The sequence below is a fragment of the Giraffa tippelskirchi genome, chromosome 6, assembly GCF_054371585.1.
Source record: "Giraffa tippelskirchi isolate mGirTip1 chromosome 6, T2T-mGirTip1v1.2.pri, whole genome shotgun sequence".
NCBI lineage: Eukaryota > Metazoa > Chordata > Mammalia > Artiodactyla > Giraffidae > Giraffa > Giraffa tippelskirchi.
In genome coordinates this window covers 100,313,313-100,327,151 of record NC_137280.1, presented here as the reverse complement: position 1 = coordinate 100,327,151, position 13,839 = coordinate 100,313,313, and the positions used below count along the sequence as shown (strand labels likewise).

The following is a 13,839-nucleotide window of genomic DNA, read 5'->3' as shown; positions in this document are numbered from 1 at the left end:
GTCATGGGGTGATTTCAACAATGTTTTAAATGCTTTCCCTGAGTCTACTTTTGTTTCCCCTCTATTTTTTCCCCCATGAGAGCTACAGTGGTCCTTGCAAAACATAAATAAAAACCAAATCACCACTTAACACCTTCACTGTCACTCAGAATAAAAGAAATTCTTTTCAAATGTCTTCAGACATTTGAACATACAGCGTCAGAATATACACTGTCCAATAGAGTAGAACTAGTTACATGTATCTACTGAACATTTGAAATGTAGTTAGCTTGAACCGAGATGTGCTCTAAGTGTAAAAAATACAATAGACTTGGAAAACAGAACTTTAAAAAAAAATGTAAATTTTCACAGTAAAAATTTAATACTGATTACTTGTTGCCATGATAATATATTGTATATATTAAGTTGAATGAAATGTGTTATTAGAATTAATTTCACTTCTAAAAATTGTAGCTATATGAAAAATTTAATTGTGTTTATAGCTCACATTATAATTCTACTGAACAACACTGGCTTAAATAATCAGTAAGTCACCAACTCCGTCCAATTTTCAACTTATATTGGTCTCTTTGCTGTTCTAACATTTACCACATGTATCTCAGGCCTTTGTGTTGACTATTCTGTCTTCCTGGACAGTCTTCTCTTGGATATACCTGTAGTTAATTTCCTCACTTTGTTTTGTTCTCTGCTAAACTTATCAGAAAGAACTTCACTGACCAATACATTTAAAAAGGTCTCATCTGACACAAGTGCACATCCACTATCTCTATTTTTTTCAAAATAATTATCACCTGGCATATTACATGTAGAGGGGTTGTGTGTGTGTATAATCTCTCCTTAGTAGAATATAATACCCATGAATTCAAGGGCTTTGAGTGTTTTATTTACTGTTTCTCTAGAATAGTGTCTAGCTTATTGTAGACACTAAATAAATATTTGTTAAATAAAAAGTGGAACATCGTTAAAAATAAGCAAGGTGATATCGAAGAGATTTTATTATGAAGGGTTAGAAAATGAGAACAAACATTTCCTGAGTGCCTAAATGAACTAGATGCTGTGCTAAGAACTTACATATAATATCTTAATAAATCCCCACAGAAATGTACTTACATTCAGATGAGAAATCTGAAGCTCAGATAATTTAAATAATTTTCCCAAGGTCACTTAGCCAGTATGGAACATCATTTCAATTCTTTTCATTTTATTTCAGTATCTAAAAATGAATTCTCTGGCTCCCAGACTGAATTAGATGCTCTTGTCAATACCTTTTGAGTACTCCACACTTTCCCTTCATATCAATTGTCATCAGGGTAATTCATTTTGTATTGTGGTATTTAATATCTGTCTTCTTCATGGCACTATAAACTTCAGATAGGTGACAGTTAGTATCTTGTGACATTTCCGTGTCTAGAGCCTCCAATCTTGTCTCATGTTTCGTTTCGTACACATAGATATTGAATAAATGAAGTTCACTTTATCCCAAAATAGTGTAAAAGTTAACGAGTAATTTATCTGTGCCTGATGAGAATTAATGATTTTTTAGATCAACTACATGAACTGCATCCAGTGGAAGGATGACCAGCTGGATATCCTGGTGTGTTGGACCTGGACTCTTTGTTCTTCACAATGGACCACAGGTAGAGGGGCACTAAATATTATGAATTTCCTCTTGAAATGTGCTGTCCAACATGGCAACCCCATAATCACATGGAGCTACTTAAATCAATATTAATAATAAATAAAATTGAAAATTCCTTTGCCCAACCATTTTAGCCAACTGCTCATTGGCATTTGGTTGCCTTATTGGACAGCACAGATGAAGAAAATTCCATTGTAGGAGAGTTCTATTGAACAGCACTGCTTTAGAAAGCTTAAAATGTCTTTGGGAAGATGTAGTTTTAAATCAGAAGGGGCCTGTTTGTTTGATTAGTTTCGTATTCTAACTAACATTAAACTTCGAGAAAGAGTTCAGTAATCTGTATTCCCAAGTGTTTCTGGGAAAGACCTAGACATGGAAAAGGAGCTTCATTGTCCAGCAGATGAAACATTTAGTCAGACGTGCTCCTGCACAGCCAGTGACTGGTGTGGAAAGAACCACCCCTCCAAGGGCTCCAAGCAGGCCTACTGTTCCAAGGACGCTGCCAGCACCTTGCTGGATCCAGCCCTATGTCTAATGCCATTCAATACCATCCTTTTGCATTTGATGTACAAAACAGAAGACTTAAATTTGGAGAAGAGGAAAGGGCTTGGGATGCCAAATATACCTCAGACTGTAGTTAGATTCACAATTTCTAGAGAGAAAGCTTTTAAATATTCCCTTCTTCCAAATGTCAGTTATCTTCAGGTGATTTCTTCATAATATAACTTTTAAGCGATTTTGGCCAATAGTAGTTAATCTTTTTTGAGATTCTGTTGCTGGAGATTTTCCCTCCCTAATTGGAGAGGTAAAACATTTTCTGTCATTGCTTTAGTAGAGAAAATGCTTTATAGACACGAATAAACATTCTATTTTCTCTTTTATTTTCTGGTTAAGTTCCGGGGTGGGGGGATAAGAATTTTCTTAGTTTCAATCTTCTGGGTGATGGCTCTGTTATTTGTTCACATTTCTCCATCATTTGCCAATCCTTCTCAGCTAGTCTCTACCAAGACAGCAAATGAGTTCTAGCCATGAAACCAAAGGAGAGCTGAGGAGTGGACCACTAGGCAGTCTCACATGCCTCAACTATACAGGTGGGGAAGATGGAATGTTTATTGTCTTTGGGGATTAAGCCCCCACTCACTGTGACCTCCCCTAGCCTTTCAGGGTAGGTATTTCTAGTCCCTCAGAGATTTTCTTAGGAGTGACAATGGTGCTTCTGTGTATGGCTGGGGAGTAGCTTTGAAAGTGGTGAAGGATGCAGGTAGGGGCTGGCGAGTTGGTAAGGCTGGGTGGAGAGGTGCTAGGGTGGGACAGATGGTTTCCTGAGCAGTGAGCGGGATAAGGAGAGAGTAGACACGAAGTGGCAGCCGCGAGACTCAAGCGAAAAAGACCGAAAAACGCGAAGACCTGAGCCTGGGCGGACCTGGGCGGGGCAGAATGGGGAAGGGTCACGCCGGGACTTACCCGGCTGCGGGCCGGGGGAGACGAGGGGGGAGGGAGATGCGGGCGCTCGCCCGGAGATCTGGGACCCGAGCTCAGCCGATGAGGTCAGTGGAGCCGACGCGCTGGGAGGGGGGCGACGGAGCCCCCGGACGCGGGTGTGTTGCGAGGCCGGCGGAGGGGCGGGACGGGACGGGAAATGGGACGGAGAACTAGGACCGGGGGAGGAGGCACGAGGGGGCGTTGGCGCTGAAAGCTGGAGGCGGCCCGACCAGGATCGTTTCCTTCCGGAGAGGAGGCCGGCTCTGGACCGAGGCGCGGGCGGGGGGCGTCCAAGGGCGGGTAACGGGGAAATACCGCGGCCCGGCCCGCGCTTCCCTACGGCTGGCAGTGGTGGTGCTCGTGGCTCCTCCTCCGGGCCAGTCCGAAGCTTGGCGGCGGGGGGGTGGGGGGGAGCGAGGGCGGGGGTTCGGGAAGGAGGGAGAGGGAGGGACCAGGAGCGCCAGTGACAGGGTGGCAGCCTAGGAGCGGACGCGTTGCCGCCGCCGCCGCTCCACCTCCTCGTCCTCCTGCAGCTCCTCTCGCTGCCGCCGCCGCCGCCTCCTCCGGGAGAAGTTTCACTCCCGACCCTCGCTTGGAACCCGGACCCGGAGCGGAGCGGGGAGCTCGGCGGGCAGCTGCAACGCGCCGCCCGCTAGGCGCCGGGAGCGCTCCGACCCCGAACGGGCGTCGGAACCCGGGCAGCCGGCAGCTGCCGGGGCTGGGGGCGTGGAGGCGGAGGAGGGGTGGGTGTGAACCGGGAGACCCTCGCGCAGCGCCGCAGCCACTCAGCCAGCATCCGCGCCCCGGGCAGCCGCGATGGCCGTGCGCTCCCGCCGCCCGTGGATGAGCGTGGCACTGGGGCTGGTGCTGGGCTTCACCGCTGCGTCCTGGCTCATCGCCCCCAGAGTGGCCGAGCTAAGCGAGAGGAAGAGACGCGGTTCCAGCCTTTGCTCCTACTACGGCCGCTCGGCCGCTGGCCCCGGCGCACAGCAGCCGCTCCCCGAGCCTCATGCCCGGCAGTGGCCAGAGCAGTCGCCGCCCCCAGCGCGCCAGGAGCTCCGGGGGCCGCAGCTGCCTGAAGCAGCGCCCGGAGTAACCAGTTTTCGGAGCAGCCCTTGGCAGCAGCCACCTCCGCTGCAGCAACGGCGGCGAGGACGCGAGCCTGAAGGCGCGACGGGGCTCCCCGGAGCCCCGGTGGCTGAAGGGGAACCAGAGGAAGAGGATGGGGGCGCGGCTAGGCAACGGAGAGGCGGCCGGCCGGGGAGTAGCCACAACGGCAGCGGGGACGGGGGCGCCGCTGCCTCTAGCTCACGACCCCGCGATTTCCTGTATGTGGGGGTGATGACCGCGCAGAAGTACCTGGGTAGCCGCGCGCTGGCAGCGCAGCGGACTTGGGCGCGCTTCATTCCCGGCCGCGTGGAGTTCTTTTCCAGCCAGCAGCCCCCCAACGCTGGAGTTGGCCAGCCCCCGCCACCCCTGCCTGTCATCGCACTGCCTGGGGTGGACGACTCCTACCCTCCCCAGAAAAAGTCCTTCATGATGATCAAGTACATGCACGACCACTACCTGGACAAGTATGAGTGGTTCATGCGCGCCGACGACGATGTCTACATTAAAGGTGACCTCCCAGCGCCGGCTGTCCCGCCTCCCCGCCTCCTTTCTCTGCAGCCAGCCCCAATCCCTGCCCAGCCCCGATCCCTGCCCAGCCCCTGTCTTGCTTCTCTGCCAGCACGTGCTCCGGGCTCCTGCAGCCCCCAGCCGGTCGCCCCCACCTCTCGCCTCCGCCCACCATTCCAACTCCGCTCCTCCTCCTCTGCTGCGGGTATGGACCCTCCCCAGACCTGCCTGGCTTTTTTTTCCGCCTTCCTCACTCTTGCTGCTCTGGTTTCCGCCCATCGCTTGCTGCTACTTCTTACCCTGTAGGAAGGTGAGGAAAGGGACCTCGGGGTTAAACCTGAGGCTATTCCCATTCTACCCTGCCAGGTGGTGATAGTTTCCCACGTTGGCCCAGAGGGGCGTGTCCTCCGTGGAGAAAAGGAGGATGGAGAGAGAATGCCGCGAGAGCCAGATGGGCGATCGATGATCTTCATTATTCCCTTACCCTTTTGTTTTAACTAAATCTAGCTTAGTTTCGGAACTGGTGAGATCGAGGAACCATCCTTGTTGTCTCAAACCCTTTCCTGTGCGTTTCCTTCCCTTTCGCACCACCCGCCGCTCAGTGGGAGTCCTTGGGCACCCCAACCACTCCAGCGGGCAGCTCCTTCCAGCCACCACAGTGGAGCAGCAAGCCTTTCCCTACCCCTTGGCAACAGCTCAGTAAACCCCAGAGGGGATGACTGTATTGACAGGAATTAGTTGTGGGGGAAAAGGGGATGGCGCACGCGAATTATCCAGACCCTGGGAGCTCCAGTCTGTACCAGCACTCACTAATGTGGATCCCTTCCCGTCTGTCTCGGTGGTTGCTGCGTTAAGCAGAGGCTGAAGTCCTTCCCCAAACCACGCGCAGCCCCAGCACGAACAAACTTTGTCAGTTTTAAAAGAGGCGCCGTCCTTCACCCTGAGTGTGAGTGGCTCTGGCCAGAGATTGCTAAACTCAGCGCAAGAATGTTCCTTAGAGCAGTAGGAAATCTTTCCAGCCCTGTTCTTTGCAGCGAGGTACACAAGGGACGTAGCAGGCTTGCATTGAAGGAGGTGTTTCTTTCCACATTTGCTAGCTTCTTGGTCAAAGTGGGGCAGCCCTTACTCAGTTTACCCCACTCTGCTTGCAGCCTCATTGCTTTCTACTGATTCAGGCAGCATCATTTACATAACTCTTTTAGCAAACAAATAACAGACAGACACATTTTGGCACAAGGACTGAATGTAGAGTTAATAACTAGAGATTTCCTGGGTTTGGGTTGAGAGGAATGAAATCCTTAGGGCTGGTTGGCAGAGGAAATATTGATAATTAGATATGAAAATAAAGAACTGAATAATTTGATACAAAAATTTAAAAGTAATTGCGTTCCTGGTGAACCCACTGTCTCATAGGTAGACACGATATATGTAGATATCTTTATCTGTAGTGGACAGATCCACTATCTCACAGTCTCCATGTCTTTTGTGCCTCATTAAAATCACAAAGGTTTCCTGGCAGAAGTTTGCCACACTCTGCAATTTCCAAAATGCATTACCACCATCCATATAATATCTTTTAAGGAAAGACTGCCCTTCAGAACACTGAAATGCCATATTCTTTCCATTTCTATTAACAATGAAATGCATCTTGTATCAAGAACCCAATACTAGCTAAAACTCATTGAGCTCCAAGGGGGCGTGGCATAGGATCAAGATAATGACTGCAGATTCTGTGTTCATCAAAAATGATGGTAGAAATGCTGATTCGGAAAATAAAGGCGGCAACTACTTATTCCAGTGTATCACTTGGTAGAGTACCCAATGCTTTGGAACTGTTTTAGCTACAGAACCTTATTTTAAGATTCTTTTTCTTGATGAGCTTATAAACTTATAAACCAATTGTATTATATACATTTTAACAAATGTTAATTTTTTTCCAAAAGGGTGCTTTCCAAAGTTCCAAAGTGTTATATTTCAAGAGAAGTTTGATATTCTCACTCTCTCCCAGACTCCCTTTCTCTCTCTCTCTCTCTATATATATATATATGTGTGTGTATGTACATGTGTACACACAAACATCTACATTTTTTGGGTTGTTTATGGCTTGAGTTTAATTAAGGATGAAACAGTAAACTAAATCAATTACCAGGAAAAAATAATTACTGGGTGTCAATGATCTTTCTATCAGTGCTAAATATTGATATTTAATATTATGTTTCTGAGAATTTTATCACTACTTCATACATGTTAAAAAAAAACCTGTCTTTATTCTCAGCATTACTTAAGCTTTAAAAAAATCCGATGACTGTTAGACTTACTAAGGTTTTTCATTGACTAGAAGGTTGATAAAATCTAATTTTAATTTAATACCTATGAATTAGTATTTTTTAAATAATGAAATATTCAAAGAGGTTTTTCTTCTTTTCAATTGTATGAGACTTGTCAAGAGTTTATGCACAATATTGGGAGCTCTTTCCCTTACTTGGTGTGTTATAAACGATTATGAAATTAGGAAAAGGAGTGATTGTTGGTTTTTTTTTTGTAGGTGATAAGTTGGAAGAGTTTCTTAGATCACTGAATAGCAGCAAACCCCTCTACCTGGGCCAGACTGGCCTGGGGAATATTGAAGAACTTGGAAAGCTGGGGCTGGAGCCTGGGGAGAACTTCTGCATGGGAGGACCTGGCATGATCTTCAGTCGTGAGGTTCTCAGGAGAATGGTGCCACATATCGGTGAATGCCTCAGAGAAATGTACACGACTCATGAAGACGTGGAAGTAGGAAGATGTGTTCGACGTTTCGGTGGGACTCAGTGTGTCTGGTCTTATGAGGTAAGACTTGAGCTGTGCTGAAAATGTTCCCATTTTACAGGTAGGTGACAATTTACAGTCTGGGTCAGTGTTTCTATTTATTTATTCTCTCTGTATCTTTGTATCTGCTTGAAAATGATAGCAACAGCCAGTGATGGACACAAGGGCTATTGTGGGAGAGGCTGTTCTTAGAGCTAAGGTGTGTCTGAGGTTTTCTCATTAGTGTGACCTGTAACTTTAAGCAGCATCTTACACGTATAGTGATATCTCTTGAAGAGGCTATTTCCTGTTTATTTGCTTTATTGGTGTTTAAATACATTTCCTGTCTCTAACAGGAGGACTAATTTTAGGCTCTTGGGCTATAGCTTTAGCATTTTGTTCTTTGTTGTCATTTTGGTTAGGTATGTGATTGCATCTCTTTGTTTGCAAATAATTCAACTCTGAAGTTTCTTGGAAGATGCTTATATGGAATTTTAACATGCAGTGTTTTTAAAGCATAGAAAAAATTAACTTATAATGTTATATCACTTTTAATAGATTTATTCACAACATTTTAAAAGGCATGACTATCTGGTAAAACAGTTCTGAAGATGATAAGTAACTGCTTAATATTATGGCTGGTTCTTTAAAATTTTTTGTCTACCTTTATTCCATTTTTCTCAGTAGCAGCCGTTATTTAAATAATCTGAGTTTATCAACTGTTGCCTCACTGTAGTAATTAGTTTTACAAAATAATCTGAGTTTTTTTTTCTTCAGAAATTGGTTTTGACATGAAAAGCAGTTGTATTTAAAACAGGTTTCCTGAAAGTTAATATGAGTAAAAATTACTTAACACTTAAATAATGTATTGCAATTTTCAGTATACTTTGGTTTTCAAGTGTTTGGAGTTAAATATATTTTATCTACCCAGTGCACACTTCTGTAAATTATAACTTAACTCATGTAGGTATCTTTTCAAATTTTTCATGCTTTCTTAGTATAGAAGAAACATTTTATGAGAACATGTTCCCTTTGAAGTCATTATACCTCAAGATTACACAGTTCAATTCAATTTTCTTTTAGAAGTGTAATCCTACTTTCCTTAATTTAGCTTTTTTTTTTAATGATTCATGATATCTATACTATGGGAAGTATTTCTTATATTTATTACAGAGAGTAAATATTAATAACTAGTTACTTGTAATATGCACTATGCAAATTTAAAATTAGTATATACCTCATTCCTTGTATTGATAGAAATAGTAATTTTCTTTATAAAACTGGCTAATGACTACTTTTATAATAAAGATATAGGTAAGTACATTATAGATGAAAAATAGGTAATTTGGAATAAATTCAATGAAAAAGATTTGTCTCCATTTAATATAAAACTAGCTGGAAGGTGAGATGAATATTTAACATGAAAATCTCAAGTGATTTTTGTTTACATGAAAATATCATTTTGTAGATGTTGACTCTGTATGGATGAGTAAAAAAATCATCCACATTTTAAATAAAAGATGGAAATTATTGTGTTTCATCTGATACTGTATTGCCTTACTATCACATAGACAGTTTTAAAAAACCTTTTGTTTCATGTCCTTCCACTTAAGTTTTCACTGATTCTGCTATGAAGGTGCCATCCTCACAAAGCAGTCTACCCATTCATGGTCCAAGACAGTAAAGTATGCTCAGGTGACATACATGCTCAAGAATTGACTTAATATTTTATTTATAATATGGGTGTTTGTTCGCTTAAAAGGGAATTATCATAGATCTTTACCCTCTCTATTGGAATAAGTGGCATCTTGGGTATTTTCATTAATTGACATAAGAGAAGAGACAGAGGGGATGCCAAACCTTGTAGGATGTAACTTCGTGATCACCATATTTACATTAACGTTTGGTAATACATTTGAATTTTAGACTGACAATTGTCCATCACTAAGTTCAGAATCTATTTTAAAAAATAGTTTCTACATTTTTTTCCTAGCTTTACAAAGCATTATTTTCTAAAGAAATAATTGTTTCAGAATGTTGACTTGATGTTTTGCTAAACAATTGTATAGAATTTACTTTATTTTTGGATTTCAATGTTTAAAGGAGCAATTTAAACAACATTTATTTTAGAGCTAGCATAGATTTAATCCTAACTCTGACCCTAACCCAAACCACAGCTCTGTCTTATTTAAAGGAATGATGGAAACTGTATTATCAAGGAATATATTAAACAGTATCTGTTAATAAATTTAATAATGATAAGTATACAATTAAGTTATATCTAGGTATTTTAACATTAGGGTGTATTCTACATTAATAGATACCTGAGTAGGTAGACTGGGGCACAGCAAAATTAGGGCTTTCCAGTTTGGATTTTAGATTACTTGAAATGTCCAACTATGCTACTGTTCACATTATATTAAAAATTTAATTTATTCCATTCTGGGTTGTCATTCACATAAAGGTGAGATTTCACATCCAGTCACAGAATAAACTATGAAATTGCTTCATACTTTTGTTTCCATATTTCTTTTAAAAGAACCGTCTGCAAAAAAAATTTTCTTAAAATTCTGAATTTTCTCTGCTGAACTTTTGATGGATTTCAGAATTTTGTTTGACCTTTCCTCCTCATAAAAGTTCTTGCGAAGTTCAGAGGACTGTTAAAGAAACATGTTCACACTTTCTGAGTCTGAATAAATTGAACATGATGGAATGTTATCTTTTTTATAATATTTATTTATTTTTGGCTGTGCTGGGCCTTTTTGCTATGGGCTTTCCTCTAGTTGTGGAGAGTGGGGGCTACTTTCTAGCTGCAGTGTACAGGCTTCTCACTGCGGTGGACTTCAGTAGTTGAGGCTCTTGGGCTCCAGAGCACAGGTTCAATAGTTGTGGCACTCTGGCTTAGTTGCTCAGCGGCTTGTGGGATCACCCCTGACCAGGGATCGAACCCGTGTCTCCTGCATTGGCAGGCGGACTCCTCACCACTGAGCCACCAGGGAAGCCTGAATATTTTAAAAATGATAAACAGGCTTGCAGATCTTGTAGGAAGAGAATTGAGACAAAATATTAAAATTATAGATTGTATAGCATGTAGCTATTCTTGACTATAAATTACATTTTTTGAAACTCTAGGAATCTTCTAGTATTCTTTACTGTTAGATTGAAGTCTACTTTGTCTGTATTATAGATACAATTAAGCATAATACTGCAAGGGGGAAGAGAGAAAAGGAGTCGGGTGGGGGGAGAGATGGAGGTATAAACTTGAATTTGGATTTGAGTCACTAGTGTACCACTCATTAGTTTCATTGTCTTTTTAAATTACTTCTCTGAGTCTTGTTTAATTCAGTTGAAAGTTGATATTGTAATGGTGTCTGCCTCATAAATTAAGTGAATTGATGACATGATCCATGTATAGTTCTATATAGTTTTTACAGTATATATCTGGCACGTAGTAAATTGTCAATAGATATTAGTTATTATTGTCATAATGCTGAACAGATCATATACCATATTACATATAACACAATTCATCAATTTTATTCATTTAATAATTGTTAGTCATAAGTGATTCAATTATATCAAAAAAGTCAGACTGGAAATAAATGAAATTTTTTTCATTGAAGAATTCGAGTTTGAGGTTTTTTGTCAAAGAACAAGAATCCAGTAAGTTTCTATAATATTTTAGAAGTATAAAGAATCCAATATTAGTAAAACATAAAACATGGAAGACTTTAAGACACGCACTACAAATATTTGCTTCAGTCTTTGAACATCATATTAAATAACTAATCTTAAGGAGATGGTGGAAAATATTATTTAACAAGTGATATTTAGTAAATGTATTTAAGGAATCCCATACAGACTAGACTCTATCTACATTATAAAAAAATGACTGTGTGGCTTTCTAGGTTAACCTCCTTTTCTGAGTTTCTTTGGAATTTTCAGTAGGAAAGGAAGTCAGTATCTCATTCTGCAGTAGGTTCACAGGACCCGCCCAGGAACTTATCTCTCAAGGCAACTAGAACCCCATCCTGGGGCTTCCCAGGTATTTCAGGAACGGACATATAGCTTCGGTTCTTCCTCACCGTCTGGTCCTGGTGGTCTGGGAAAATGTCTTGCTTGTTGGTCCTTTGATCTGTTTCTTCCTCTGTCATCTCTACCTACTTTTTCTTTCTTCTGTCATTAACGATATATAAAATAAATTACAAATACATTTTGATATGCACTGCTCCTCATCAGGTTCTCAGTAAATTAAAGTGCTCATGATAGGCCAACCTTGATATTCCAAGACATCACTCATAGAGCCCAGGAATGTCTAGGCGTCTTCTGAATAGAGAGGCCTTTGGTTGCTGACAGATCTTAGACTGGTTCTCTCCATACTTGAGACCATTGGAGAGTCAGAATTGAGATTCTTACTTTCCCACTTGGAGTTAGAAACATCTAGTATTCAAGGCGGAGAAGGCAATGGCATCCCACTCCAGTACTCTTGCCTGGGAAACCCCATGGACGGAGGAGCCTGGTAGGCTGCAGCCCATGGGGTTGCGAAGAGTCGGACACAACTGAGCGACTTCACTTTCACTTTTCACTTTCATGCGCTGGAGGAGGAAATGGCAACCCACTCCAGTGTTCTTGCCTGGAGAACCCCAGGGACGGAGGAGCCTGGTGGGCTGCCGTCTATGGGGTCGCACAGAGTCAGACACAACTGACGCGACTTAGCAGCAGCAGCAGCAGCAGTTTTCAAGGACGTGTGGCAGATGTTCATAATCAACAGATTTCATGAGTTGCCGTTATACTTATTTATACCTCAAATTGTGTAAGTATAGATGACTAACTGAAGCATGATCGTGAAAAATTATTCTATGCTTTACACTCTATGAGTGTTAGATTTATTGGCATCTGCTCTCGGCTAAGTTCACATTTTTGGTTGAGCTCTATCTTGGCTACTGTTTTCTGGTTATCTGGGCTGCAATCTGGCAGTTTAGGAGGCTGCATATGGCTCTTGAACGTTGTTTGGCATGTAAGTTGTTTTAAGGTTTTTTAAAATTTTGGTTTTTGATGCCCTTAGCAGAGGCAGGCAGTCTTGTGTCCCTTCACGTCTTATTGTTGTGCACCAACCTCCCCTTGCATGCTTATTTAACTGCCTGGCCCAGATAAGTGTAAGAGTGTTATACTTTGAATCATTAATCCACATGCTGAAAATTTCATTAAAATATTCTCCAGGATATGAAGAAATTTTCTAGTGAAAATGAGATGTTTATTTTAAATAGTATACAGAAGAATTAATTTTTTCAAACTTGGCCTTTTAGAGTTGTATATCATCTAATATAGTTATACTTTCTGTGTTATAGGAATTTTTCGGTAAATAACTAGAAAGTTCTCACTGTTGAAAATTTCTTTATACAATTCGTAGTCCTTCTGTGTCTTACTAGAGTTGGAAGTTCCTTTTCTTTGGTTCTGGTTTTAGTAAGATCACTTATATTAAAGCATTAAAATAATTTAATTTCCATAATTCTTCTCCCTGTGAGGGAGTTTTGCATTTCATCTATCTAAGAGTCATTTTCAGAACAGTGTGTATTTATCTTTTTAATGTTTGCTGTTAAATGGAGCCAAAGAATATGTATCTTGATTTTGTCTAATTAAATGTTGTTTCAAGCCAGGCAGAGCTCCATGTTGATAGTAATATTTCTCTGTGGTTTAAAAAACCATTTCTTATGACTAAACAGATTTTTATTATATTTCTTAAAGAGTTAATTTCATACCAAAGTGTTTTATGTCTTATCTTGGCCCCCTAAAGGCTATAAACACCCTAGAAAATTCCATTATTTCACAAAAGGATATATTTTGGCAGTGTTTCCCTGGGCTTCTAATACCAGAGAGCTAAACTATAAAAAATTTAAGTGTATATAAGTTCTTTGTAACATAACCATTAAGGTTAAAATATGTGCCCCTTTCTTATAGGGCTGTTACACATCCTTCTTAGCTTCTTTCTCTTACTTATGAGCTTCCTTTTTCTATAATGCTAATTTTACTGTATCATGAACACGGTTTATGCCCCCAAAGTATATTAATATCTATGGAAAAGTATGGGATTTTATCTTAAATTCAGTCTTTCAAAAATCATTTCTTGGTTCTGATTCAGTCATATTTAGTTTTTAACTTCACTAAAAGCAGTAAGCTTCTCACACCTACTCTTCCCACCCCCATTCCACTTGTCAGATGAAATCATCACACATTGATTTTATGAAATCTCTTTCTGCCCCACTGTTTTCTTCATTGTACAAAATAAAATTACATTCTGAGTTGAAGGAGAAACT

The 13,839-nt window shown here is 41.4% G+C and overlaps 1 protein-coding gene across 1 annotated transcript in view; it reads left to right on the top strand.

The window, feature by feature from the left end:
- The first annotated feature begins 3,437 nt into the window (after positions 1-3,437).
- CHSY3 (chondroitin sulfate synthase 3) overlaps positions 3,438-13,839 on the top strand; it is a 276,544-nt gene continuing 266,142 nt past the window's right edge. The window contains exons 1-2 of the mRNA XM_081500280.1: positions 3,438-4,739; positions 7,284-7,567. Coding sequence (XP_081356406.1) covers positions 3,938-4,739; positions 7,284-7,567 — 1,086 coding nt within the window. The 5' untranslated portion in view covers positions 3,438-3,937. The remainder of the gene's footprint in view (positions 4,740-7,283; positions 7,568-13,839) is intronic.